At 47.3% G+C, this 27926-nt stretch overlaps 1 protein-coding gene across 1 annotated transcript in view; it reads right to left on the bottom strand.

Annotated features, from left to right (window-relative positions):
• The window catches only part of LOC115120420 (integrin alpha-9-like), a 224493-nt gene that overhangs the window by 154722 nt on the left and 41845 nt on the right, over positions 1 to 27926 (bottom strand). Inside the window, exons 5-11 of the mRNA XM_065012599.1 lie at positions 16344 to 16411; positions 10845 to 10974; positions 10582 to 10667; positions 8555 to 8617; positions 5925 to 6062; positions 3375 to 3480; positions 233 to 327 (exon numbers count right to left, since the gene is read on the bottom strand). Coding sequence (XP_064868671.1) covers positions 233 to 327; positions 3375 to 3480; positions 5925 to 6062; positions 8555 to 8617; positions 10582 to 10667; positions 10845 to 10974; positions 16344 to 16411 — 686 coding nt within the window. The remainder of the gene's footprint in view (positions 1 to 232; positions 328 to 3374; positions 3481 to 5924; positions 6063 to 8554; positions 8618 to 10581; positions 10668 to 10844; positions 10975 to 16343; positions 16412 to 27926) is intronic.

Raw genomic sequence — 27926 nt, 5'->3', positions numbered from 1 at the left:
TTCCATATTCAGTGCACATATGGCTCTGTTGAAGAGTATTGCACTATAGGGAATAGGGTGTAATTTTGGATACTGCTGCTGTGTCAACATAGATGTAGCTGTGATCTTATCTTTATTGCTAACATAATACGGTGTGTTTGTGCGAGCTCACTAAACTAGAATTGAAAAACAGATGATGATGCACCCAAGGTGTTGATTACTTGTTTTGTCTAACAATTGAAAGTGTCTTTACCATAGAATATTTGGTGACGATTCCTGTGGCATCACCATGGTAAATGTAAACCGCTCCACCGTAGTCATCTTCTTTGGGTGCTCCTATGGCCACATCTAGAGAGAAGGAGAGAGAGAGAGAGGCAGAGAGAAAGAAAGGCAGAGAGAGAGAGAGAGGCAGAGAGAGAGAGAGAGAGGCAGAGAGAGAGAGAGATGCAGCGAGAGAGAGAGAGAGAGGCAGAGAGAGAGAGAGAGGCAGAGAGGGAGAGAGAGAGGCAGAGAGAGAGAGAGGCAGAGAGGGAGAGAGAGAGAGGCAGAGAGAGAGAGAGAGAGGCAGAGAGGGAGAGGCAGGGAGAGAGAGAGGCAGAGAGAGAGAGAGAGCACATTAAATGTTTTGTCCTAGCACTACACAGCTGATTCAAATAATCAAAGCTTGATGATGAGTTGGTTATTTGAATCAGCTGTGTAGTGCTAGGGTAAAAACCAAAACATGCACCCAGGGGGGGCCCCAGGACTGAGTTTGGGAAACCCTGTCTTAAAAGACAAGTGTTGTCAGTGCCCATAAACCCCAAAATGATACCTCTGTGAGAGTGGAAACAGAACAATAAAGCTGACGGCAAAATGATCATACTTCGACTGCATCCCACATGTCACCCATAGGTAGGGCTCTGGTCAAAAGTTGTGCACTATGCAAGGAATAGGGTGCCATTTGGGACGAAGACTACGTCCCCTTATCCTCCCTGGCAACAAAACCTGGAAATTGCCTTTTAAAAACAAAAACAGTTTTTCAGTGATATTGTTATAGCATGCCTCAGTGAAAAGTGAATGTTTTAAAACTGAATCATATCATGGATAAGGAAGTCTTCAAGGTTTGTAATGTGATTTAGCAACATACATGTAAGTACCTCATCATATTTATTTTACATGGTCAACTATGTGGCGTTGAAAGCTGAAAGAAATTTAAACATACTGAATGTAATTGTTGGGTATAAAGTTGTTGTATGGCTTATCTTTAACTTTTCTAGTGAATTCGTCTCATCTAAAAATCTGGAATCATATTGAGTGGAAGTTGGCTACAGATTTTGATGCGGACATTCAAAAATCTGCATGAAAACAATATGCACATTTTCCCACCAGAGTTGTTTCCATCAAATTGACATAGTGCACTTAAAATAACTTTTGCGGTTAAATTCCCATGTACCAAATAAAAAAGCACAAGTTAAACAGGTTTCCATCGCATTTCAAACTCTACTGATGGTTTTGTCTCAAAAAAGGATGTGTTATATAGTGAATGTGCCCACTCTGGTATTGGCACGTGTGCTCTAGCCAACAGCTCGGGTATAGTCTACCTGATGAGATTATTATGGACAGAAATAGCAAGATTATGTCAAACGGCAGCTAGGCATCGATCATCATGTCACCAGAATAAGACCCTCAATATTTATTGGAAAAGAGCATCAAGATCGTCTCCTTGCACTTTCACCACCCTGTGAAGTTCATCAGAACATATTTCATCTGTAGCCTAATAAACTGTATGCTTTCCTGAGTTGAAGTGGGAGGAACACACAACATGTGTGTTGCGACTCCAAGTTTATATATCTGCTATATCTGGGTGTGTATGCTATATCTGTGTGTGTGTGTGTGCTATTTCTGGGGGTGAGTGTGCTATAGCTGGGTGTGTATGCTATATCTGTGTGTGTGCTATATCTGGCGGTGTGTGTGCTATATCTGTGTGTGTGTGTGTGTGTGTGCTATATCTGGGGGTGTGTGTGCTATATCTGGGTGTGTGTGTGTGCTATATCTGGGGGCGTGTGTGCTATATCTGTGTGTGTGTGTGTGCTATATCTGTGTGTGTGTGTGTGTGTGTGCTATATCTGTGTGTGTGTGTGTGTGTGTGTGCTATATCTGGGGGTGTGTGTGCTATATCTGTGTGTATGTGTGTGCTATATCTGTGTGTGTGTGTGTGTGTGTGTGTGTGTGTGTGTGTGTGTGTGTGTGTGTGTGTATGTGTGTGTGTGTGTGTGCTATATCTGTGTGTGCTATATCCGTGTGTGTGTGTGTGCTATTTCTGTGTGTGTGCTATATCTGTGTGTGTGTGTGTGTGTGTGTGTGTGTGTGTGTGTGTGTGTGTGTGTGTGTGTGTGTGTGCTATATCTGTGTGTGCTATATCCGTGTGTGTGGGTGTGCTATTTCTGTGTGTGTGCTATATCTGTGTGTGTGTGTGTGTGTGTGTGTGTGTGTGTGTGTGTGTGTGCTATATCTGGGTGTGTGTGCTATATCTTGGTCTGTGTGTGTGCTATATCTGGGTGTGTGTGTGCTATATCTGTGTGTGTGTGCTATATCTGTGTGTGTGTGTGTTATATCTGTGTGTGTGTGTGTGTGTGTGTGCTATATCTGTGTGTGTGTGTGTGCTATATCTGTGTGTGTGTGTGTGGGTGTGTGCTATATCTGGGTGTGTGTGCTATATCTTGGTCTGTGTGCTATATCTGGGTCTGTGTGTGTGCTATATCTGGGTGTGTGTGCTATATCTGGGTGTGTGTGCTATATCTGGGTGTGTGTGTGTGTGTGCTATATCTGTGTGTGTGTGTGTGTGTGTGTGTGTGTGTGTGTGTGTGTGTGTGTGTGTGTGTGCTATATCTGGGTGTGTGTGCTATATCTTGGTCTGTGTGTGTGCTATATCTGGGTGTGTGTGTGCTATATCTGGGTGTGTGTGTGCTATATCTGTGTGTGTGTGCTATATCTGTGTGTGTGTGTGTTATATCTGTGTGTGTGTGTGTGTGTGTGCTATATCTGTGTGTGTGCTATATCTGTGTGTGTGTGTGTGCTATATCTGTGTGTGTGTGTGGGTGTGTGCTATATCTGGGTGTGTGTGCTATATCTTGGTCTGTGTGCTATATCTGGGTCTGTGTGTGTGCTATATCTGGGTGTGTGTGCTATATCTCTGTGTGTGTGCTATATCTGGGTGTGTGTGCTATATCTGGGTGTGTGTGTGTGCTAACATTGTCGACTAGACCACTTCTCATGAAAATAATGTAATATTCATGAGTGTGTCATCGAGAAGTTTGGTATTTGTACAACAATGGTGGAGGTTGGAGGAGTAGACACATTTTCATAAGCATACATTCTATACTTGACAACACAGTGAGTTAGTTGAGAGACCTTACCTTGGTACCCATCGTCATCAATGTCTCCGATTGCAGTGATGCACTCTCCAAAGTGTGCACTGTAGGCATTATCACCATTTAAGAGTCCTGCTTCCTCCATCACACCCTGCAATTAGAGTCCGACAGGGGTACGGTTATGACGTTACACTGGGGAACGGTTATTACGTGAATCAACCCATAACTAAAGGGGAATGGTTATGACATGACACAACCCTTTACTTTAAAGGGCAATTGTTATTATAATATTTATTTATTTATTTAACTAGGCAAGTCCGTTAACAACAAATTCTTATTTACAATGATGGCCTACACCGGTGAAACCCGGACGATGCTGGGCCAATTGTGCGCCGCCCTATGGGACTCCCAATCATGGACGGTTGTGATACAGCCTGGATTCGAACCAGGGTATCAGTAGTGACTCCTCTAGCGCTGAGATGCAGTGCCATAGACTACTGCACCACTCGGGAGCCTAACTGAAATACATCCATATTTTTCACTAAAAACTCAAATGACCAAACTCACCGTAAGAACCTCCAAGACTAGCTAGTTACAACATCCTAATGATAACTCACCGTAAGAACCTCCAAGACTAGCTAGTTACAACATCCTAATGATACCTCACGTAAGAACCTCCAAGACTAGCTAGTTACAACATCCTAATGATAACTCACCGTAAGAACCTCCAAGACTAGCTAGTTACAACATCCTAATGATAACTCACCATAAGAACCTCCAAGACTAGCTAGTTACAACATCCTAATGATACCTCACCGTAAGAACCTCCAAGACTAGCTAGTTACAACATCCTAATGATAACTCACCGTAAGAACCTCCAAGACGAGCTAGTTACAACATCCTAATGATAACTCACCGTAAGAACCTCCAAGACTAGCTAGTTACAACATCCTAATGATAACTCACCGTAAGAACCTCCAAGACTACCTAGTTACAACATCCTAATGATAACTCACCGTAAGAACCTCCAAGACTAGCTAGTTACAACATCCTAATGATAACTCACCGTAAGAACCTCCAAGACTAGCTAGTTACAACATCCTAATGATACCTCACCGTAAGAACCTCCAAGACTAGCTAGTTACAATATCCTAATGATAACTCACCGTAAGAACCTCCAAGACTAGCTAGTTACAACATCCTAATGATACCTCCAAGACTCACAACATCATAATGATAACTAAGAACCTCCAAGACTAGCTAGTTACAACATCCTAATGATAACTCACCGTAAGAACCTCCAAGACTAGCTAGTTACAACATCCTAATGATAACTCACCGTAAGAAAGTTACAACACTAATGATAACTCCAAGAACTCCAAGCTAGTTACAACATCCTAATGATACCTCACCGTAAGAACCTCCAAGACTACCTAGTTACAACATCATAATGATAACTCACCGGAAGAACCTCCAAGACTAGCTAGTTACAACATCCTAATGATAACTCACCGTAAGAACCTCCAAGACTAGCTAGTTACAACATCCTAATGAATCCAAGACTCACAACATCCGTAAGAACCTCCAAGATAGCTAGTTACAACATCTAATGATAACTAGTTACAAGAACAGTTACAACCTAATGATAACTCACCGTAAGAACCTCCAAGACTAGCTAGTTACAACATCCTAATGATAACTCACCGTAAGAACCTCCAAGACTAGCTAGTTACAACATCCTAATGATAACTCACCGTAAGAACCTCCAAGACGAGCTAGTTACAACATCCTAATGATAACCTACCGTAAGAACCTCCAAGACGAGCTAGTTACAACATCCTAATGATAACTCACCGTACGAACCTCCAAGACTAGCTAGTTACAACATCCTAATGATACCTCACCGTAAGAACCTCCAAGACTAGCTAGTTACAACATCCTAATGATAACCTCCAAGACTAGCTAGTTACAACATCCTAATGATAATGATACTAATGATAAATAAGAATCCAAGACGAGCTCACTGTGAAGAATCCAAGACGAGCGTAAGAACCTCCAAGACTAGCTAGTTACAACATCCTAATGATACCTCACCGTAAGAACCTCCAAGACTAGCTAGATACAATATCCTAATGATAACTCACCGTAAGAACCTCCAAGACTAGCTAGTTACAACATCCTAATTATACCTCACAAATAGAACAGGACCAAACACAGACAAAGTTAAACAATCCCCACTTTTAAAGCAAATACTTTTCTTTAAGTTCGTAGCATTTGGTTAACCAGCTGGTCTGACATGGACAGATGAACAATCTATGGAGGTCATATAAACTCTTGCTGCACGCTATAGGCAGCCATGTTTACATACGGAGGGCTCGACACAGGTTGACTGGAGGACTAGAATATACTGTTCATTGCACATTTCTCATATTTTTCAGAAATAACATTTACAGAATTCCTAGCTGTAAGATTCCCTCCCTGGTCATTCCCTTCTGAATACCCTACAACTTCTGAACAACATGGGCCATTTCAGAAAGTTCATAACATTTTCGAACCCTATTCCCGTTCAAGCCAGATCTCAATCTTCCCACTCACGTTGCCTTTGCTGAGGTAGACAGAGACCTGTCCCTCGTCCCGTAGCGTGCTGTGCATGGGCGCTCCAACCAGCAGGTCCGACAGGCCATCCCTGTTCAGGTCAACTCCACATAATGAGGAGCCAAAGTAAGAGCCCATCTGGAAAATAAACAAGCACAGCCACACAGACAGACAGCATTGGGTCAGACATCACATCAGTGAAAATACATGACTTTGTATTCATCTTTTATATAATGTATAAAGCTATAGACGGACGTAGCACTGGTTAGTGGTTTCTTAGACAAACCCAGCACTGGTCAGATCACATAGTCAAGGACTGCTTTTCAACTAAAAATTAGTAATGGTGTTGATCTAGTATAATGTTGTATCTGTCATGTGAATTACGTGTGTATTTATTAGCCACAACTGAAGTTCCCACTGGGAAAAATATTCTCCTCTCCTCTCCTCTCTTCTATTCATTGCCTAGGAGGTCTGCTTTTCTGCATGCCATCAAGATAGACATGCACTTTAGTTTCATCATCCTCTCCCTCCACAATCTGACTAGATTTAATTTCCCTTTCATATCTCGACCAACATTAACAGAATATTTACAAAACGTATCTTTATCTACCAAGATATACTTGTTATTTACGCTTAAAACCATGTGAATTGCCCTCCCTAGCTGTGTGGTTCCTGGCCAGACGAGGGATGTGTCCCAAATGGCATGTCTTTCCCTATATAGTGTACTACTTTTGACCAAAGCCCATGGGCTGTTGTTTGGAATGCAGCCCACAGCCTCCTTCCCTCCCATTAGCTAACCACTGCTGCTCTCTAAACATTACATAGACAGCATAAACAGTGTGGTGCTCCTGAGAAAACAAAGAACTAGCAGCCTGCCATGTTTCAGCTACACCAGCTGAACTAGCAGCCTGCCATGCTTAATCTACACCTGCTATGAACTAGCAGCCTACCATGCTTCTTCTACAACAGCTTTGAACTAGCAGCCTACCATGCTTCTTCTACAACAGCTTTGAACTAGCAGCCTGCCATGCTATGAACTAGCAACCTGCCATGCTTCATCTACATCAGCTATGAACTAGCAGCCTGCCATGCTTCATTTACATCAGCTATGAACTAGCAGCCTGCCATGCTTCATTTACATCAGCTATGAACTAGCAGCCTGTCATGCTTCATCTACACCAGCTATGAACTAGTAGCCTGCCATTCTTAATCTACACCAGCTATGAACTAGTAGCCTGCCATGCTTCATCTATACCAGCTATGAACTAACAACATGCCATGCTTTATCTACACCTGCAATGAACTAGCAGCCTGCCATACTTCATTTACACCAGCTATGAACTAGTAGCCTGCCATTCTTAATCTACACCAGCTATGAACTAGCAGCCTGCCATGCTTCATCTATACCAGCTATGAACTAACAACATGCCATGCTTTATCTACACCTGCAATGAACTAGCAGCCTGCCATGCTTAATTTACACCAGCTATGAACTAGTAGCCTGCCATACTTCATTTACACCAGCTATGAACTAGTAGCCTGCCATTCTTCATTTACACCAGCTATGAACTAGTAGCCTGCCATTCTTCATCTACACCAGCTATGAACTAGTAGCCTGCCATTCTTCATTTACACCAGCTATGAACTAGTAGCCTGCCATTCTTCATCTACACCAGCTATGAACTAGTAGCCTGCCATGCTTCATTTACACCAGCTATGAACTTGTAGCCTGCCATACTTCATTTACACCAGCTATGAACTAGTAGCCTGCCATGCTTCATTTACACCAGCTATGAACTTGTAGCCTGCCATACTTCATTTACACCAGCTATGAACTAGTAGCCTGCCATGCTTCATTTACACCAGCTATGAACTAGTAGCCTGCCATGCTTCATTTATACCAGCTATGAACTAGTAGCCTGCCATTCTTCATTTACACCAGCTATGAACTAGTAGCCTGCCATGCTTCATTTACACCAGCTATGAACTAGTAGCCTGCCATTCTTCATCTACACCAGCTATGAACTAGTAGCCTGCCATACTTCATTTACACCAGCTATGAACTAGTAGCCTGCCATTCTTCATTTATACCAGCTATGAACTAGTAGCCTGCCATGCTTCATTTACACCAGCTATGAACTAGCAGCCTGCCATGCTTCATCTACACCAGCTATGAACTAGCAGCCTGCCATGCTTCATCTACACCAGCTATGTGTACTCTACAACACATGGGGCCTGTTTTCCCAGACCCAGATTAACATTAGAGACTCTCCATTGAGCATGCTTTTTAGAACAAGACAAGGCATGTGTCCATTATCACTCAAGTGTAGCCCTATTTTATTTCTGATAACAAAGAATGCTAACAGATGCTTGAAGTGAACGGTAGTTCTTTGTTGCTCAGTTGGTAAAGCATGGTGCTTGTAATGCCAAGGTAGTGGGTTAGATTCCCGGGACCACCCATCTGTAAAATGTATTATGCATGACGAAGTCACTTTGGGTAAAAGTGTCTGCTAAATGGCATATATTAAGAGTGATTACTACCGACACACTGGTAAATAAACAACAATATGTCACTTATGTAGTACTGCTTAAAAAGCATAGTAGCTAACTGTGAACCTTCAGACACATACCATTGTCCCTGAGGCTTGAAAGATCTTCACCAAAGACACACCATTGATTCTGAAAATGTAAACCTGGAGGGAAAGGAGTCAACAGCGTTAAAATACTGGTACGTTTCAGGTACTCAGTACAGGTATGTACGTTAGAGGTACTCATTACAGGTATGTATGTTACAGGTACACAGTACAGGTATGTACGTTAGAGGTACTCATTACAGGTATGTATGTTAGAGGTACTCATTACAGGTATGTACGTTAGAGGTACTCAGTACAGGTACGTACATTACAGGTACTCATTACAGGTATTTATGTTACAGGTACACAGTACAGGTATGTACGTTAGAGGTACTCATTACAGGTATGTATGTTACAGGTACACAGTACAGGTATGTACATTAGAGGTACTCATTACAGGTATGTATGTTAGAGGTACTCAGTACAGGTATGTACGTTAGAGGTACTCATTACAGGTATGTATGTTAGAGGTACACAGGACAGGTATGTACATTACAGGTATGTATGTTACAGGTACACAGTACAGGTATGTACATTACAGGTACTCAGTACAGGTATGCACATTACAGGTACACAGTACAGGTATGTACATTACAGGTACTCAGTACAGGTATGCACATTACAGGTATGTACATTACAGATACACAGGACAGGTATGTATGTTACAGGTACACAGTACAGGTATGCACATTCTAGGTACACAGTACAGGTATGTACATTACAGGTACTCAGTACAGGTATGTATGTTACAGGTACACAGGACAGGTATGTATGTTACAGGTACACAGTACATGTATGTACATTACAGGTACTCAGTACAGGTATGTATGTTACAGGTACACAGTACAGGTATGTACATTACACGTACACAGTACAGGTATGTACATTACAGGTACTCAGTACAGGTATGCACATTCTAGGTACACAGTACAGGTATGTACATTACAGGTACTCAGTACAGGTATGTATGTTACAGGTACACAGGACAAGTATGTACGTTAGAGGTACACAGTACAGGTATGTATGTTACAGGTACTCAGTACAGGTATGTATGTTACAGGTACACAGGACAGGTATGTATGTTACAGGTACACAGGACAGGTATGTACATTACAGGTACTCAGTACAGGTATGTATGTTACAGGTACACAGGACAGGTATGTACATTACAGGTACTCAGTACAGGTATGTATGTTACAGGTACACAGGACAGGTATGTATGTTACAGGTACACAGGACAGGTATGTACATTACAGGTACTCAGTACAGGTATGTATGTTACAGGTACACAGGACAGGTATGTACATTACAGGTACACAGGACAGGTATGTACATTACAGGTACTCAGTACAGGTATGTATGTTACAGGTACACAGGACAGGTATGTATGTTACAGGTACACAGGACAGGTATGTACATTACAGGTACTCAGTACAGGTATGTATGTTACAGGTACACAGGACAAGTATGTACGTTAGAGGTACACAGTACAGGTATGTACATTACAGGTACACAGTACAGGTATGTATGTTACAGGTACTCAGTACAGGTATGTATGTTACAGGTACACAGTACAGGTATGTACATTACAGGTACACAGTACAGGTATGTATGTTACAGGTACACAGGACAAGTATGTACGTTAGAGGTACACAGTACATGTATGTACATTACAGGTACACAGTACAGGTATGTATGTTACAGGTACTCAGTACAGGTATGTATGTTACAGGTACACAGGACAGGTATGTACATTACAGGTACTCAGTACAGGTATGTATGTTACAGGTACACAGTACATGTATGTACATTACAGGTACTCAGTACAGGTATGTATGTTACAGGTACACAGGACAGGTATGTACATTACAGGTACTCAGTACAGGTATGTATGTCACAGGTACACAGGACAGGTATGTACATTACAGGTACTCAGTACAGGTATGTATGTTACAGGTACACAGGACAGGTATGTACCACACCAATGCAATAACACAACAAAGGTATAACATTCCAGTACATACTTTCCCCTCTCCACTGTGTTGTGGAGCTCCTGCAGCCACATCTATGATGTTAGGAGACGAGAAGTGTCCAGTAGTCACGGCATAACCTGCAAAGTGTTGGTCAAACCGACAGACAGAGTTGGTCAAATATGATAATTCACTGTTGCTCTTTGGTAGTATATGCCGTGTTACTGTAAAGCCTTACTTGTCAAACGGTTGATGTAAAAAAAAGCTGTATATGAATGTGATTGATTGAGTAAACTAATCAAAGACAGGATAAATACCTAGATAACTGTATCTGTGTGAGTCAATGTCTTCTTTGTTGGGGTTGTAGAAGGTGTTGGAGGTCAGGTTGTAGACCTTAACTGTTCCTGTCCAGTAGTATGATCCCGGAGCTCCCATCACCACCAGCTCCTGATATGACCACAAACACACCATATTGACTCCCTGTCTCTCACAAAGTCGACCCAACGAAGTCACAATACATCAGAAAGAGAGACAGAGAGACAGAGAGTAGACTGTTCAGCAATTAACTTAAGTGAAAATACTGGATCACACTTTAATGGATTGGCAAGACTTCACATTTGTATTTATTATGGATCTCCATTAGCTGCACTCTTCCTGAGGTCCAGCAAAATTATGGCAGTTTATACAATTTTAAAACATTACAATAAATTCACAACACACTGTGTGCCCTCAGGCCCCTACTCCACCACTACCACATATCTACAGTACTAAATCCATGTGTATGTATAGCGTGTGTGTGTGTGTGTGTGTGTGTGTGCCAATGTTTGTGCTGCTTCACAGTCCCCGCTGGTCCATAACGTGTTTTTTTAATCTGTTTTTTAAATCTAATTCTACTGCTTGCGTCAGTTACTTGATGTGGAATAGAGTTCCATGTAATCATGGCTCTATGTAGTACTGTGTGCCTCCCATAGTCTGTTCTGAACTTGGGGACTGTGAAGAGACCTCGGAGCTGTGTTCCAGTAGTTCAGACAGACAGCTCGGTGCATTCAACATTTCAATACCTATTACAAATAAAAGTAGTAACGTAGACAATCTCTCCTCCCCTTTCAGCCAGGAGAGATTGACATGCATATTATTAATATTAGCTCTCTGTGTACATCCAAGGGCCAGCCGTGCTACTCTGTTCTGAACCAATTGCAATTTTTTGTGGCCCTTGACCACACAACTGAACAGTAGTCAAGGTGCGACAAAACTAGGGCCTGTAGGACCTGCCTTGTTGATAGTGTTGTTAAGAAGGCAGAGCAGCGCTTTATTATGGACAGACTTCTCCCCATCTTAGCTACTACTGCATCAATATATTTTGATCATGACAGTTTACAATCTAGTGTTACTCCAAGCAGTTTAGTCATATCAACTTGTTCAATTTACACATTCTTTATTACAAGATATAGTTGAGGTTTAGGTTTTAGTGAGTGTTTTGTTCCAAATACAATGTTTTTAGATTTAGAAATACTGCAGCTCTTTGTTGAGTGTTGACTCATTTCAGTCACTGTAGTGTTGAGTCATTCACATACATAGAAACTCTGGCTTTACTCAAATGTCGTTAGTAAAACATTTAAAAAGCAAGGGGCCTAAACAGCTACCCTGGGGAATTCCTGATTCTAACTGGATTATATTTGATAGACTTCCATTAAAGAACACCCTCTGTGTTCTGTTAGACAAGTAACTCTTTATCCACATTACAGGCGTAAAGCCATAACACATCCATTTTTCCAGCAGCAGACTATGATCGATAATGTCAAAAGCTGCACTGAAGTCTAACAAGACAGCCCCCACAATCATTTTATCATCAATTTGTGTAAGTGCTGTGCTTGTTGAATGTCCTTCTCTATAAGCATGCTGAAATTCTGTTGTCAATTTGTTTACTGTAAAATAGCACTGGTCAAATATACTTTTTTTCCAGACGTTTACTAAGGGTTGGTAACAGGCTGATTGGTCAGCTATTTGAGCCAATAAAGGGGGCTTTACTATTCTTGGGTAGCGGAATGACTTTAGCTTCCCTCCAGGCCTGAGGGAACACACTCTCTTGTAGGCTTAAATTGAAGATGTGGCAAATAGGAGTGTTTAGTTTTAGTTTAGTTTATTAATTCAACCATTTTAAAAAACAAGCACACATAAAACTTGAAAAAACCATACATGCACATTAATAAAATCATTGAGGATAACACACAATAAAGTCTGGGACTTATTTCCATTGTGGCAATATCCTCAGTAATTTTCCATCTAGATTGTCAGACCCTGGTGGCTTGTCATTGTTGATAGACGACAATAATGCTTTTCACCTCTTCCACACTGACTTTACAGAATTCAAAAGTAATTCTTGTCTTTCATGATTTGGTCCAATATACCTGGATGTGTAGTGTCAGCGTTTGTTGCTGGCATGTCATCCCTAAGTTTGCTTATCTTGCCAATGAAAAAGTAATTAAAGTAGTTTGCAATATCAGTGGGCTTTGTGAAAAATGAGCCACCTGATTCAATGAATGGAGCCGAGTTGGCTTTTTTTCCCCAAAATGTATATTTAAGGTGCCCCAAAGTGTTTTACTATCATTCTTTATATAATTTATCTTTGTTGCATAGTGTAGTTTAATTTTATTTTTATTTAGTTTAGTCACATGATTTATACATTTGCAGTACGTTTGCCAATCAGTCGGGCTGCCATACTTTATTGCCATACCTTTTGGCTCATCCCTCTCAACCATACAATTTTTAAATTCCTCATCAATCCAAGGGGATTGAACCATTTTTACAGTAATTTTCTTAATGGTTGTGTGCTTATTGGTAACAGGAATAAGTAGTTTCATAAATGCATCAAGTGCAGCATCTGGTTGCTCCTCATTACACACCACAGACCAGGGCGCACTACTGTTAGACACGTCTTTAAATCACTCCAACAAAGTACAGACTCAGTACAAAGAGCATGGATGTATCACAAATGGCCCCCTATTCCCTATATAGTGCACCAATTTTGACCAGAGAGCTATGGGCCCTGGTCAGTAGCGACTATATATGGAATATATCGGATGGGGCCACAGTGTCTCCTGACCCCTCCTGTCTCAGCCTCCAGTATTTATGCTGCAGTAGTTTATGTGTCGGGGGGCTAGGGTCAGTTTGTTATATCTGGAGTACTTCTCCTGTCCTATTCGGTGTCCTGTGTGAATCTAAGTGTGCGTTCTCTAATTCTCTCCTTCTCTCTTTCTTTCTCTCTCTCGGAGGACCTGAGCCCTAGGACCATGCCCCAGGACTACCTGACATGATGACTCCTTGCTGTCCCCAGTCCACCTGGCCATGCTGCTGCTCCAGTTTCAACTGGCCTGGGCCCTAGGACCATGTCCCAGGACTACCTGACATGATGACTCCTTGCTGTCCCCAGTCCACCTGGCCATGCTGCTGCTCCAGTTTCAACTGTTCTGCCTTACTATTATTCAACCATGCTGGTCATTTATGAACATTTGAACATCTTGGCCACGTTCTGTTATAATCTCCACCCGGCACAGCCAGAAGAGGACTGGCCACCCCACATATGCTCTCTCTAATTCTCTCTTTCTTTCTCTCTCTCTGAGGACCTGAGCCCTAGGACCGTGCCCCAGGACTACCTGACATGATGACTCCTTGCTGTCCCCAGTCCACCTGACTGTGCTGCTGCTCCAGTTTCAACTGTTCTGCCTTATTATTATTCGACCATGCTGGTCATTTATGAACATTTGAACATCTTGGTCATGTTCTGTTATAATCTCTACCCGGCACAGCCAGAAGAGGACTGGCCACCCCACATAGCCTGGTTCCTCTCTAGGTTTCTTCCTAGGTTTTGGCCTTTCTAGGGAGTTTTTCCTAGCCACCGTGCTTTTACACCTGCATTGTTTGCTGTTTGGGGTTTTAGGCTGGGTTTCTGTACAGCACTTTGAGATATCAGCTGATGTACGAAGGGCTATATAAATAAATTTGATTTGATTTGATTTGATTTGAGTCATTTGGGATGCAGCCCATGTGGTCAAGTGCTAAACCATGTGAGCCTAACCACACTCCAGGTTAGGAGATGTTAACAAGCTGGTGTAACTTAGTAACTCACTGTGAGCATGTGAGCCTAACCACACTCCAGTATTTCATTATCTGAAGAAAACACGTCTTGTGCAAATAGTCTGGAAAAATCAGACTGAGGAAAAGGAAGTGTGAATGGAAGAACGTAGGGTTTGACTGATAGCCACGTTTCTGCAGTTAAGGCAAAATACGTTTTGATTTCCTTCTGACCCTATCCCTTTATAGGGGAGGAAAAGGCAAGGCCTAGAGCGTAACAGAGAGGTCAAGTCTGGTAAAGTCTGGTGAATTTCACCCAATATTTTGGAGAAATACCAGGCAGACCGTGTGATTTCCTTTATCCAGAGCTGATGTTGAAGACTGCTGAGAGCCCAGCCTTGAAAACAGAGCCCAAACAGACGAAAAGCAGCTTCATAACAGTTTGACTGCCGTCTGTAGGTGAGTCTGGATGTGTTAGTGTGTCTGGTGTGTATCTGGTGTGTCCGGTGTATGTCTGGTGCGTCCGGTGTGCGTCTGGTGCATCCGGTGTGCATCTGGTGTGTCCAGTGTGTGGTGTGCGTGTAAGGTGTGTGTCCGGTGTGTGTCCAGTGTGTGTCCAGTGTGTGTCTAGTGTGTGGTGTGCGTCTGGTGTGCGTGTGGTGTGTGTCTGATGTGTGGTGTCCGGTGTGTCCCCGGTGTGTGGTGTGCGTGTAAGGTGTGTGTCCGGTGTGTGTCCAGTGTGTGTCCAGTGTGTGTCTAGTGTGTGTCTAGTGTGTGGTGTGCGTCTGGTGTGCGTGTGGTGTGTGTCTGATGTGTGGTGTCTGGTGTGTGTCCGGTGTGTGTCTAGTGTGTGGTGTGCATCTGGTGTGCGTGTGGTGTGTGTCTGGTGTGTGGTGTGCGTCTGGTGTGTCTGGTGTGCATGTCCGGTGTGCGTCTGGTGTGTGTCTGGTGTGCATCTGGTCAGTCTGTGTGTGTGGTGTGCGTCTGGTGTGCGTGTGTATGTGTGTGTGTCTGTCTGGTGTGTGTCTGGTGTGTGTTTGTGTCTGGTGTGTGTTTGTGTCTGGTGTGTGTTTGGTGCCTGGTGTTTGTGTGTGTGTGTGTGTGTGTGCATCTGGTGTGTGTGGTGTGTGTCTGGTATGTGTCTGGTGTGTGTCTGTTGTGTGTCTGGTGTATGGTTGTGTCTGGTGTGTGTTTGTGTCTGGTGTGTGTGCGTTTGGTGTGTGTGTGTGTGGTGTGTCTGGTGTGTGTGTGTGCGCACGTCTGTCTGGTGTGTGCGTGTGTTTGGTATGCGTCTGGTGTGTGTCTGATGTGTGTCTGGTGTGCGTCTGGTGTACGTCTGGTGTGTGTGTGTGGTGTGTGTCTGGTGTGTGTGTGTGTGGTGTGTGTGTGTGTGTGTGTGTGTGTGTGTGTGTGTGTGTGTGTGTGTGTGTGTGTGTGTGTGTGTGTGTGTGTGTGTGTGTGTGATGTTTGTCTGGTGTGTGATGTTTGTCTGATGTGTGTGCGTCTGGTGTGTGTGTATGTGCGTCTGGTGTGTGTGTGTGCGTCTGGTGTGTGTGGTGTGTCCGATGTGCGTCTGGTGTGTGTGTGTCTGGTGTGGTGTGTGTGTGTGCTCATGTTTTTTCTCTACCATTAAAAGGTATCCCAGACTAAAAGAGCAGCCTGAGATAACAGCAACACAAACAGAGCAGTACCACATGTATTAGAGGAAGAGAAGAGATGAACATGGAGAATGCACTGCCACTGACCTCAGTAAAAACGCCTGCTATCCCCGCTTGGCACGAGCCGTGCTCTTCCCCATACTTCTGCTTATAGTCTGCAAAGAAAAAACAAACCACAAATTACTTTGCTGTGTACCTGAGCCAGCATTTATACTCCACTTATCCCTGCATTTCATATGGAGCTAAAACTGCAGAGTCTGCAGAGTCTGCCTCTACGGGGTGGGGGTGGGGGCACTCTGCCTCTATGGGGGAGGCGAGCACTCTGCCTCTATGGGGGCGGCAAGCACTCTGCCTCTATGGGGTGGGGAGGAGAACTCTGCCTCTATGGGTTGGGGAAGAGAACTCTGCCTCTATGGGGTGGGGAGGAGAACTCTTCCTATATGGGGTGGGGAGGAGAACTCTGCCTCTATGGGGTGGGGAGGAGAACTCTGCCTCTTGGGGGGGAGGAGAACTCTGCCTCTATGGGGTGGGGAGGAGAACTCTGCCTCTATGGGGTGGGGAGGAGAACTCTGCCTCTATGGGGTGGGGAGGAGAACTCTGCCTCTATGGGTTGGGGAAGAGAACTCTGCCTCTATGGGGTGGGGAGGAGAACTCTGCCTCTATGGGGTGGGGAGGAGAACTCTGCATCTATGGGGTGGGGAGGAGAACTCTGCCTCTATGGGGTGGGGAGGAGAACTCTGCCTCTATGGGGTGGGGAGGAGAACTCTGCCTCTATGGGGTGGGGAGGAGAACTCTGCCTCTATGGGGTGGGGAAGAGAACTCTGCCTCTATGGGTTTGGGAAGAGAACTCTGCCTCTATGGGGTGGGGAGGAGAACTCTGCCTCTATGGGGTGGGGAGGAGAACTCTGCCTCTATGGGGTGGGGAGGAGAACTCTGCCTCTATGGGTTGGGGAAGAGAACTCTGCCTCTATGGGTTGGGGAAGAGAACTCTGCCTCTATGGGGTGGGGAAGAAAACTCTGCATCTATGGGGTGGGGAGGAGAACTCTGCCTCTATGGGGTGGGGAAGAGAACTCTGCCTCTATGGGGTGGGGAGGAGAACTCTGCCTCTATGGGGTGGGGAGGAGAACTCTGCCTCTATGGGTTGGGGAAGAGAACTCTGCCTCTATGGGTTGGGGAAGAGAACTCTGCCTCTATGGGGTGGGGAAGAGAACTCTGCCTCTATGGGTTGGGGAAGAGAACTATGCCTCTATGGGGTGGGGAGGAGAACTCTGCCTCTATGGGGTGGGGAGGAGAACTCTGCCTCTATGGGGTGGGGAGGAGAACTCTGCCTCTATGGGGTGGGGAGGAGAACTCTGCCTCTATGGGGTGGGGATGGGGTGGGGAAGAGAACTCTGCCTCTATGGGGTGGGGAAGAGAACTCTGCCTCTATGGGGTGGGGAAGAGAACTCTGCCTCTATGGGGTGGGGAGGAGAACTCTGCCTCTATGGGGTGGGGAAGAGAACTCTGCCTCTATGGGGTGGGGAAGAGAACTCTGCCTCTATGGGGTGGGGAGGAGAACTCTGCTCTATGGGGTGGGGGGAGAACTCTGCCTCTATGGGGTGGGGAGGAGAACTCTTCCTCTATGGGGTGGGGAGGAGAACTCTGCCTCTATGGGGTGGGGAGGAGAACTCTGCCTCTTGGGGGGGGAGGAGAACTCTGCCTCTATGGGGTGGGGAGGAGAACTCTGCCTCTATGGGGTGGGGAGGAGAACTCTGCCTCTATGGGGTGGGGAGGAGAACTCTGCCTCTATGGGGTGGGGAAGAGAACTCTGCCTCTATGGGGTGGGGAAGAGAACTCTGCCTCTATGGGGTGGGGAGGAGAACTCTGCCTCTCTGGGGTGGGGAGGAGAACTCTGCCTCTTGGTGGGGAGGAGAACTCTGCCTCTATGGGGTGAGGAGGAGAACTCTGCCTCTATGGGGTGGGGAGGAGAACTCTGCCTCTATGGGGTGGGGAGGAGAACTCTGCCTCTATGGGGTGGGGAGGAGAACTCTGCCTCTATGGGGTGGGGAGGAGAACTCTGCCTCTATGGGGTGGGGAGGAGAACTCTGCCTCTATGGGGTGGGGAGGAGAACTCTGCCTCTATGGGTGGGGAAGAGAACTCTGCCTCTATGGGGTGGAACTCTGCTCTCTGGGGGGGGGAAGAGAACTCTGCCTCTATGGGGTGGGGAAGAGAACTCTGCCTCTATGGGGTGGGGAGGAGAACTCTGCCTCTATGGGTTGGGGAAGAGAACTCTGCCTCTATGGGTTGGGGAAGAGAACTCTGCCTCTATGGGGTGGGGAAGAGAACTCTGCCTCTATGGGTTGGGGAAGAGAACTATGCCTCTATGGGGTGGGGAGGAGAACTCTGCCTCTATGGGGTGGGGAGGAGAACTCTGCCTCTATGGGGTGGGGAGGAGAACTATGCCTCTATGGGGTGGGGAGGAGAACTCTGCCTCTATGGGTTGGGGAAGAGAACTCTGCCTCTATGGGGTGGGGAAGAGAACTCTGCCTCTATGGGGTGGGGAGGAGAACTCTGCCTCTTGGGGGGGGAGAACTCTGCCTCTATGGGGTGGGGAGGAGAACTCTTCCTCTATGGGGTGGGGAGGAGAACTCTTCCTCTATGGGGTGGGGAGGAGAACTCTGCCTCTATGGGGTGGGGAGGAGAACTCTGCCTCTTGGGGGGGGAGGAGAACTCTGCCTCTATGGGGTGGGGAGGAGAACTCTGCCTCTATGGGGTGGGGAGGAGAACTCTGCCTCTATGGGGTGGGGAGGAGAACTCTGCCTCTATGGGGTGGGGAGGAGAACTCTGCCTCTATGGGGTGGGGAAGAGAACTCTGCCTCTATGGGGTGGGGAAGAGAACTCTGCCTCTCTGGGGTGGGGAGGAGAACTCTGCCTCTTGGGGGGGGGAGAACTCTGCCTCTATGGGGTGGGGAGGAGAACTCTGCCTCTATGGGGTGGGGAGGAGAACTCTGCCTCTATGGGGTGGGGAGGAGAACTCTGCCTCTATGGGGTGGGGAGGAGAACTCTGCCTCTATGGGGTGGGGAGGAGAACTCTGCCTCTATGGGGTGGGGAGGAGAACTCTTCCTCTATGGGGTGGGGAGGAGAACTCTGCCTCTATGGGGTGGGGAGGAGAACTCTGCCTCTTGGGGGGGGGAGGAGAACTCTGCCTCTATGGGGTGGGGAGGAGAACTCTGCCTCTATGGGGTGGGGAGGAGAACTCTTCCTCTATGGGGTGGGGGGGAGGAGAACTCTGCCTCTATGGGGTGGGGAGGAGAACTCTGCCTCTTGGGGGGGAGGAGAACTCTGCCTCTATGGGGTGGGGAGGAGAACTCTGCCTCTATGGGGTGGGGAGGAGAACTCTGCCTCTATGGGGTGGGGAGGAGAACTCTGCCTCTATGGGGTGGGGAGGAGAACTCTGCCTCTATGGGGTGGGGAGGAGAACTGTGCCTCTATGGGGTGGGGAGGAGAACTCTGCCTCTATGGGGGAGAGGAGAACCCTTCCTCTTGGGGGAGGAGAACTCTGCTTTTTGGGGGAGGAGAATTCTGTCTCTCAGGTGGGGGGTATATGTGAGTTTATGTGTTTCTGTGTGTGTGTTTCTGTGTATGTGTGTGTGTTTCTGTGTATGTGTTTGTGTGTGAGTTTCTGTATCTGTGTCTCTGTTTCTGTGTGTGTGTTTCTGTGTCAGTGTGTGTGTGTGTATGTCAGTGTGTGTGTGTGTATGTCAGTGTGTGTGTGTGTGTGTGTGTGTGTATATGTCAGTGTGTGTGTGTGTGTGTATATGTCAGTGTGTGTGTGTGTGTGTGTGTGTATATGTCAGTGTGTGTGTGTGTGTGTATATGTCAGTGTGTGTGTGTGTGTGTATATGTGTATATGTCAGTGTGTTTGTGTGTGTGTGTGTGTATATGTCAGTGTGTGTGTGTGTGTGTGTGTGTATGTGTGTGTGTGTGTGTGTGTGTGTGTGTATATGTCAGTGTGTGTGTGTGTGTGTGTGTGTGTGTGTGTGTGTGTGTGTGTGTGTGTGTGTGTGTGTGTGTGTGTGTGTGTGTGTGTGTGTCAGTGTGTGTGTGTGCCTAGTTGCTTGGCAGGAGTTGCTCCGTGCGATTGGCGGCAAGTGCAGAAAGGAAGACACGAAAAAAGCTCCCTTGAAAGAGGAACTCACTTGGCTGAATCAAAACAAATCATTTCATTAAATCATGTACTGAGTCCCAAATGGCACATCATTCCCTATATAGTGCACTATTTTGGGACGTAGATCATGATACTTGTATAGGAAATGCTTTTCTATAGATCCTTTTTCAAACCACCTTCATTGTGTTAGAATGTACAAGGCCTATAAATTACTTGGAGGGCAGAGAAACCTGACAGTGGACCAATTTAATAAACAGATTTTTATTTAATTTAATTAGGCAAATCAGTTAAGAACAAATTCTTATTTACAATAACGGCCTAGAAACAGTGGGTTAACTGCCTTGTTCAGGGGCAGAACAACAGATTTGTACCTTGTCAGCTCGGGGATTCGATATAGCAGCCGTTTGGTTACTGGCCCAACGCTCTGACCACTAGGCTACCTGCTGGTTACTGGCCCAACGCTCTAACCACTAGGCTACCTGCTGGTTACTGGCCCAACGCTCTAACCACTAGGCTACCTGCTGCCCCAGTAGGAAGGTATTGATCAGAATCTGTATCTCTCCTAACATGGTAAGACAGGGTGGTCCCAGGCTGTATCCCTCCTAACATGGTAAGACAGGGTGGTCCCAGGCTGTATCCCTCCTAACATGGTAAGACAGGGTGGTCCCAGGCTGTATCCCTCCTAACATGGTAAAACAGGGTGGTCCCAGGCTGTAGCCCTCCTAACATGGTAAAACAGGGTGGTCCCAGGCTGTATCCCTCCTAACATGGTAAAACAGGGTGGTCCCAGGCTGTATCTCTCCTAACATGGTCCCAGGCTGTATCCCTCCTAACATGGTAAAACAGGGTGGTCCCAGGCTGTATCTCTCCTAACATGGTAAAACAGGGTGGTCCCAGGCTGTAGCCCTCCTAACATGGTAAAACAGGGTGGTCCCAGGCTGTAGCCCTCCTAACATGGTCCCAGGCTGTATCCCTCCTAACATGGTAAAACAGGGTGGTCCCAGGCTGTAGCCCTCCTAACATGGTAAGACAGGGTGGTCCTAGGCTGTATCCCTCCTAACATGGTCCCAGGCTGTAGCCCTCCTAACATGGTAAAACAGGGTGGTCCCAGGCTGTAGCCCTCCTAACATGGTAAAACAGGGTGGTCCCAGGCTGTATCTCTCCTAACATGGTAAAACAGGGTGGTCCCAGGCTGTAGCCCTCCTAACATGGTCCCAGGCTGTATCTCTCCTAACATGGTAAAACAGGGTGGTCCCAGGCTGTAGCCCTCCTAACATGGTCCCAGGCTGTATCTCTCCTAACATGGTAAAACAGGGTGGTCCCAGGCTGTATCTCTCCTAACATGGTAAAACAGGGTGGTCCCAGGCTGTATCTCTCCTAACATGGTAAAACAGGGTGGTCCCAGGCTGTAGCCTTCCTAACATGGTAAAACAGGGTGGTCCCAGGCTGTATCTCTCCTAACATGGTAAGACAGGATGGTCCCAGGCTGTAGCCCTCCTAACATGGTAAAACAGGGTGGTCCCAGGCTGTATCTCTCCTAACATGGTAAAACAGGGTGGTCCCAGGCTGTATCCCTCCTAACATGGTAAAACAGGGTGGTCCCAGGCTGTATCCCTCCTAACATGGTAAAACAGGGTGGTCCCAGGCTGTATCTCTCCTAACATGGTAAAACAGGGTGGTCCCAGGCTGTATCTCTCCTAACATGGTAAGACAGGGTGGTCCCAGGCTGTATCTCTCCTAACATGGTAAAACAGGGTGGTCCCAGGCTGTATCTCTCCTAACATGGTAAAACAGGGTGGTCCCAGGCTGTAGCCCTCCTAACATGGTAAAACAGGGTGGTCCCAGGCTGTATCTCTCCTAACATGGTAAGACAGGGTGGTCCCAGGCTGTATCTCTCCTAACATGGTAAGACAGGGTGGTCCCAGGCTGTATCTATCCTAACATGGTAAGACAGGGTGGTCCCAGGCTGTAGCCCTCCTAACATGGTAAAACAGGGTGGTCCCAGGCTGTATCTCTCCTAACATGGTAAAACAGGGTGGTCCCAGGCTGTAGCCCTCCTAACATGGTAAAACAGGGTGGTCCCAGGCTGTATCTCTCCTAACATGCTAAGACAGGGTGGTCCCAGGCTGTATCTCTCCTAACATGGTAAAACAGGGTGGTCCCAGGCTGTAGTCCTCCTAACATGGTAAAACAGGGTGGTCCCAGGCTGTAGCCCTCCTAACATGGTAAGACAGGGTGGTCCCAGGCTGTATCTCTCCTAACATGGTAAAACAGGGTGGTCCCAGGCTGTAGCCCTCCTAACATGGTAAAACAGGGTGGTCCCAGGCTGTAGCCCTCCTAACATGGTAAAACAGGGTGGTCCCAGGCTGTATCTCTCCTAACATGGTAAAACAGGGTGGTCCCAGGCTGTAGCCCTCCTAACATGGTAAAACAGGGTGGTCCCAGGCTGTATCTCTCCTAACATGGTAAAACAGGGTGGTCCCAGGCTGTAGGGTGGTCCCAGGCTGTATCCTAACATGGTAAAACAGGGTGGTCCCAGGCTGTAGCCCTCCTAACATGGTCCCAGGCTGTAGCCCTCCTAACATGGTAAAACAGGGTGGTCCCAGGCTGTAGCCCTCCTAACATGGTAAAACAGGGTGGTCCCAGGCTGTATCTCTCCTAACATGGTAAAACAGGGTGGTTCCAGGCTGTAGCCCTCCTAACATGGTAAAACAGGGTGGTCCCAGGCTGTAGTCCCAGGCTCCTAACATGGTCAAACAGGGTGGTCCCAGGCTGTAGCCCTCCTAACATGGTAAAACAGGGTGGTCCCAGGCTGTATCTCTCCTAACATGGTAAAACAGGGTGGTCCCAGGCTGTAGCCCTCCTAACATGGTAAAACAGGGTGGTCCCAGGCTGTATCTCTCCTAACATGGTAAAACAGGGTGGTCCCAGGCTGTATCTCTCCTAACATGGTAAAACAGGGTGGTCCCAGGCTGTAGCCCTCCTAACATGGTAAAACAGGGTGGTCCCAGGCTGTAGCCCTCCTAACATGGTAAAACAGGGTGGTCCCAGGCTGTATCTCTCCTAACATGGTAAAACAGGGTGGTCCCAGGCTGTATCTCTCCTAACATGGTAAAACAGGGTGGTCCCAGGCTGTATCTCTCCTAACATGGTAAAACAGGGTGGTCCCAGGCTGTATCTCTCCTAACATGGTAAAACAGGGTGGTCCCAGGCTGTAGCCCTCCTAACATGGTAAAACAGGGTGGTCCCAGGCTGTAGCCCTCCTAACATGGTAAAACAGGGTGGTCCCAGGCTGTATCTCTCCTAACATGGTAAAACAGGGTGGTCCCAGGCTGTAGCCCTCCTAACATGGTAAAACAGGGTGGTCCCAGGCTGTATCTCTCCTAACATGGTAAGACAGGGTGGTCCCAGGCTGTATCCCTCCTAACATGGTAAAACAGGGTGGTCCCAGGCTGTATCTCTCCTAACATGGTAAAACAGGGTGGTCCCAGGCTGTATCTCTCCTAACATGGTAAAACAGGGTGGTCCCAGGCTGTATCTCTCCTAACATGGTAAAACAGGGTGGTCCCAGGCTGTATCTCTCCTAACATGGTAAAACAGGGTGGTCCCAGGCTGTAGCCCTCCTAACATGGTAAAACAGGGTGGTCCCAGGCTGTATCTCTCCTAACATGGTAAGACAGGGTGGTCCCAGGCTGTATCTCTCTTAACATGGTAAAACAGGGTGGTCGCAGGCTGTATCTCTCCAAACATGGTAAAACAGGGTGGTCCCAGGCTGTATCTCTCCTAACATGGTCCCAGGCTGTAGCCCTCCTAACATGGTAAAACAGGGTGGTCCCAGGCTGTATCCCTCCTAACATGGTAAAACAGGGTGGTCCCAGGCTGTATCTCTCCTAACATGGTAAAACAGGGTGGTCCCAGGCTGTAGCCCTCCTAACATGGTAAAACAGGGTGGTCCCAGGCTGTATCTCTCCTAACATGGTAAGACAGGGTGGTCCCAGGCTGTATCTCTCCTAACAACATGGTAAAACAGGGTGGTCCCAGGCTGTGTAGCCCTCCTAACATGGTAAAACAGGGTGGTCCCAGGCTGTAGCCCTCCCCTAACATGGTAAAACAGGGTGGTCCCAGGCTGTATCTCTCCTAACATGGTAAAACAGGGTGGTCCCAGGCTGTATCTCTCCTAACATGGTAAAACAGGGTGGTCCCAGGCTGTATCCCTCCTAACATGGTAAAACAGGGTGGTCCCAGGCTGTATCTCTCCTAACATGGTAAAACAGGGATGGTCCCAGGCTGTAGCCCTCCTAACATGGTAAAACAGGGTGGTCCCAGGCTGTATCTCCCAGGCTCCTAACATGGTAAAACAGGGTGGTCCCAGGCTGTAGGGGTGGTCCCTCCTAACATGGTAAAACAGGGTGGTCCCAGGCTGTAGCCCTCCTAACATGGTAAAACAGGGTGGTCCCAGGCTGTATCTCTCCTAACATGGTAAAACAGGGTGGTCCCAGGCTGTATCTCTCCTAACATGGTAAAACAGGGTGGTCCCAGGCTGTAGCCCTCCTAACATGGTAAAACAGGGTGGTCCCAGGCTGTATCTCTCCTAACATGGTAAGACAGGGTGGTCCCAGGCTGTATCCCTCCTAACATGGTAAAACAGGGTGGTCCCAGGCTGTATCTCTCCTAACATGGTAAAACAGGGTGGTCCCAGGCTGTATCTCTCCTAACATGGTAAGACAGGGTGGTCCCAGGCTGTATCTCTCCTAACATGGTAAAACAGGGTGGTCCCAGGCTGTATCTCTCCTAACATGGTAAAACAGGGTGGTCCCAGGCTGTAGCCCTCCTAACATGGTAAAACAGGGTGGTCCCAGGCTGTATCTCTCCTAACATGGTAAAACAGGGTGGTCCCAGGCTGTATCTCTCCTAACATGGTAAAACAGGGTGGTCCCAGGCTGTATCTCTCCTAACATGGTAAGACAGGGTGGTCCCAGGCTGTATCTCTCCTAACATGGTAAAACAGGGTGGTCCCAGGCTGTAGCCCTCCTAACATGGTAAAACAGGGTGGTCCCAGGCTGTAGCCCTCCTAACATGGTAAAACAGGGTGGTCCCAGGCTGTATCTCTCCTAACATGGTAAAACAGGGTGGTCCCAGGCTGTATCCCTCCTAACATGGTAAAACAGGGTGGTCCCAGGCTGTATCTCTCCTAACATGGTAAAACAGGGTGGTCCCAGGCTGTATCTCTCCTAACATGGTAAAACAGGGTGGTCCCAGGCTGTAGCCCTCCTAACATGGTAAAACAGGGTGGTCCCAGGCTGTAGCCCTCCTAACATGGTCCCAGGCTGTATCTCTCCTAACATGGTAAGACAGGGTGGTCCCAGGCTGTATCTCTCCTAACATGGTAAAACAGGGTGGTCCCAGTCTGTAGCCCTCCTAACATGGTAAAACAGGGTGGTCCCAGGCTGTATCTCTCCTAACATGGTAAGACAGGATGGTCCCAGGCTGTAGCCCTCCTAACATGGTAAAACAGGGTGGTCCCAGGCTGTATCTCTCCTAACATGGTAAAACAGGGTGGGCCCAGGCTGTATCCCTCCTAACATGGTAAAACAGGGTGGTCCCAGGCTGTATCCCTCCTAACATGGTAAAACAGGGTGGTCCCAGGCTGTATCTCTCCTAACATGGTAAAACAGGGTGGTCCCAGGCTGTATCTCTCCTAACATGGTAAAACAGGTGGTCCCAGGCTGGTAAAACAGGGTGGTCCCAGGCTGTATCTCTCCTAACATGGTAAAACAGGGTGGTCCCAGGCTGTATCTCTCCTAACATGGTAAAACAGGGTGGTCCCAGGCTGTAGCCCTCCTAACATGGTAAAACAGGGTGGTCCCAGGCTGTATCTCTCCTAACATGGTAAGACAGGGTGGTCCCAGGCTGTATCTCTCCTAACATGGTAAGACAGGGTGGTCCCAGGCTGTATCTCTCCTAACATGGTAAGACAGGGTGGTCCCAGGCTGTAGCCCTCCTAACATGGTAAAACAGGGTGGTCCCAGGCTGTATCTCTCCTAACATGGTAAAACAGGGTGGTCCCAGGCTGTAGCCCTCCTAACATGGTAAAACAGGGTGGTCCCAGGCTGTATCTCTCCTAACATGGTAAAACAGGGTGGTCCCAGGCTGTATCTCTCCTAACATGGTAAAACAGGGTGGTCCCAGGCTGTAGCCCTCCTAACATGGTCCCAGGCTGTAGCCCTCCTAACATGGTAAAACAGGGTGGTCCCAGGCTGTAGCCCTCCTAACATGGTAAAACAGGGTGGTCCCAGGCTGTATCTCTCCTAACATGGTAAAACAGGGTGGTCCCAGGCTGTAGCCCTCCTAACATGGTAAAACAGGGTGGTCCCAGGCTGTAGCCCTCCTAACATGGTAAAACAGGGTGGTCCCAGGCTGTAGCCCTCCTAACATGGTAAAACAGGGTGGTCCCAGGCTGTATCTCTCCTAACATGGTAAAACAGGGTGGTCCCAGGCTGTAGCCCTCCTAACATGGTAAAACAGGGTGGTCCCAGGCTGTATCTCTCCTAACATGGTAAAACAGGGTGGTAAAACAGGGTGGTCCCAGGCTGTATCTCTCCTAACATGGTAAAACAGGGTGGTCCCAGGCTGTAGCCCTCCTAACATGGTAAAACAGGGTGGTCCCAGGCTGTATCTCTCCTAACATGGTAAAACAGGGTGGTCCCAGGCTGTAGCCCTCCTAACATGGTAAAACAGGGTGGTCCCAGGCTGTAGCCCTCCTAACATGGTAAAACAGGGTGGTCCCAGGCTGTAGCCCTCCTAACATGGTAAAACAGGGTGGTCCCAGGCTGTATCTCTCCTAACATGCTAAAACAGGGTGGTCCCAGGCTGTATCTCTCCTAACATGGTAAAACAGGGTGGTCCCAGGCTGTAGCCCTCCTAACATGGTAAAACAGGGTGGTCCCAGGCTGTATCTCTCCTAACATGGTAAAACAGGGTGGTCCCAGGCTGTATCTCTCCTAACATGGTAAAACAGGGTGGTCCCAGGCTGTATCTCTCCTAACATGGTAAAACAGGGTGGTCCCAGGCTGTATCTCTCCTAACATGGTAAAACAGGGTGGTCCCAGGCTGTAGCCCTCCTAACATGGTAAGACAGGGTGGTCCCAGGCTGTAGCCCTCCTAACATGGTAAAACAGGGTGGTCCCAGGCTGTATCTCTCCTAACATGGTCCCAGGCTGTAGCCCTCCTAACATGGTAAGACAGGGTGGTCCCAGGCTGTAGCCCTCCTAACATGGTAAAACAGGGTGGTCCCAGGCTGTATCTCTCCTAACATGGTAAAACAGGGTGGTCCCAGGCTGTAGCCCTCCTAACATGGTAAAACAGGGTGGTCCCAGGCTGTAGCCCTCCTAACATGGTAAAACAGGGTGGTCCCAGGCTGTATCTCTCCTAACATGGTAAAACAGGGTGGTCCCAGGCTGTCCCAGTAGCCCTCCTAACATGGTAAAACAGGGTGGTCCCAGGCTGTATCTCTCCTAACA

This window comes from Oncorhynchus nerka, linkage group LG28, assembly GCF_034236695.1.
Source record: "Oncorhynchus nerka isolate Pitt River linkage group LG28, Oner_Uvic_2.0, whole genome shotgun sequence".
NCBI classification, from domain to species: domain Eukaryota; kingdom Metazoa; phylum Chordata; class Actinopteri; order Salmoniformes; family Salmonidae; genus Oncorhynchus; species Oncorhynchus nerka.
The sequence above is the reverse complement of the archived record's forward strand: the minus strand, read 5'-3'. Positions and strand labels throughout refer to the sequence as shown.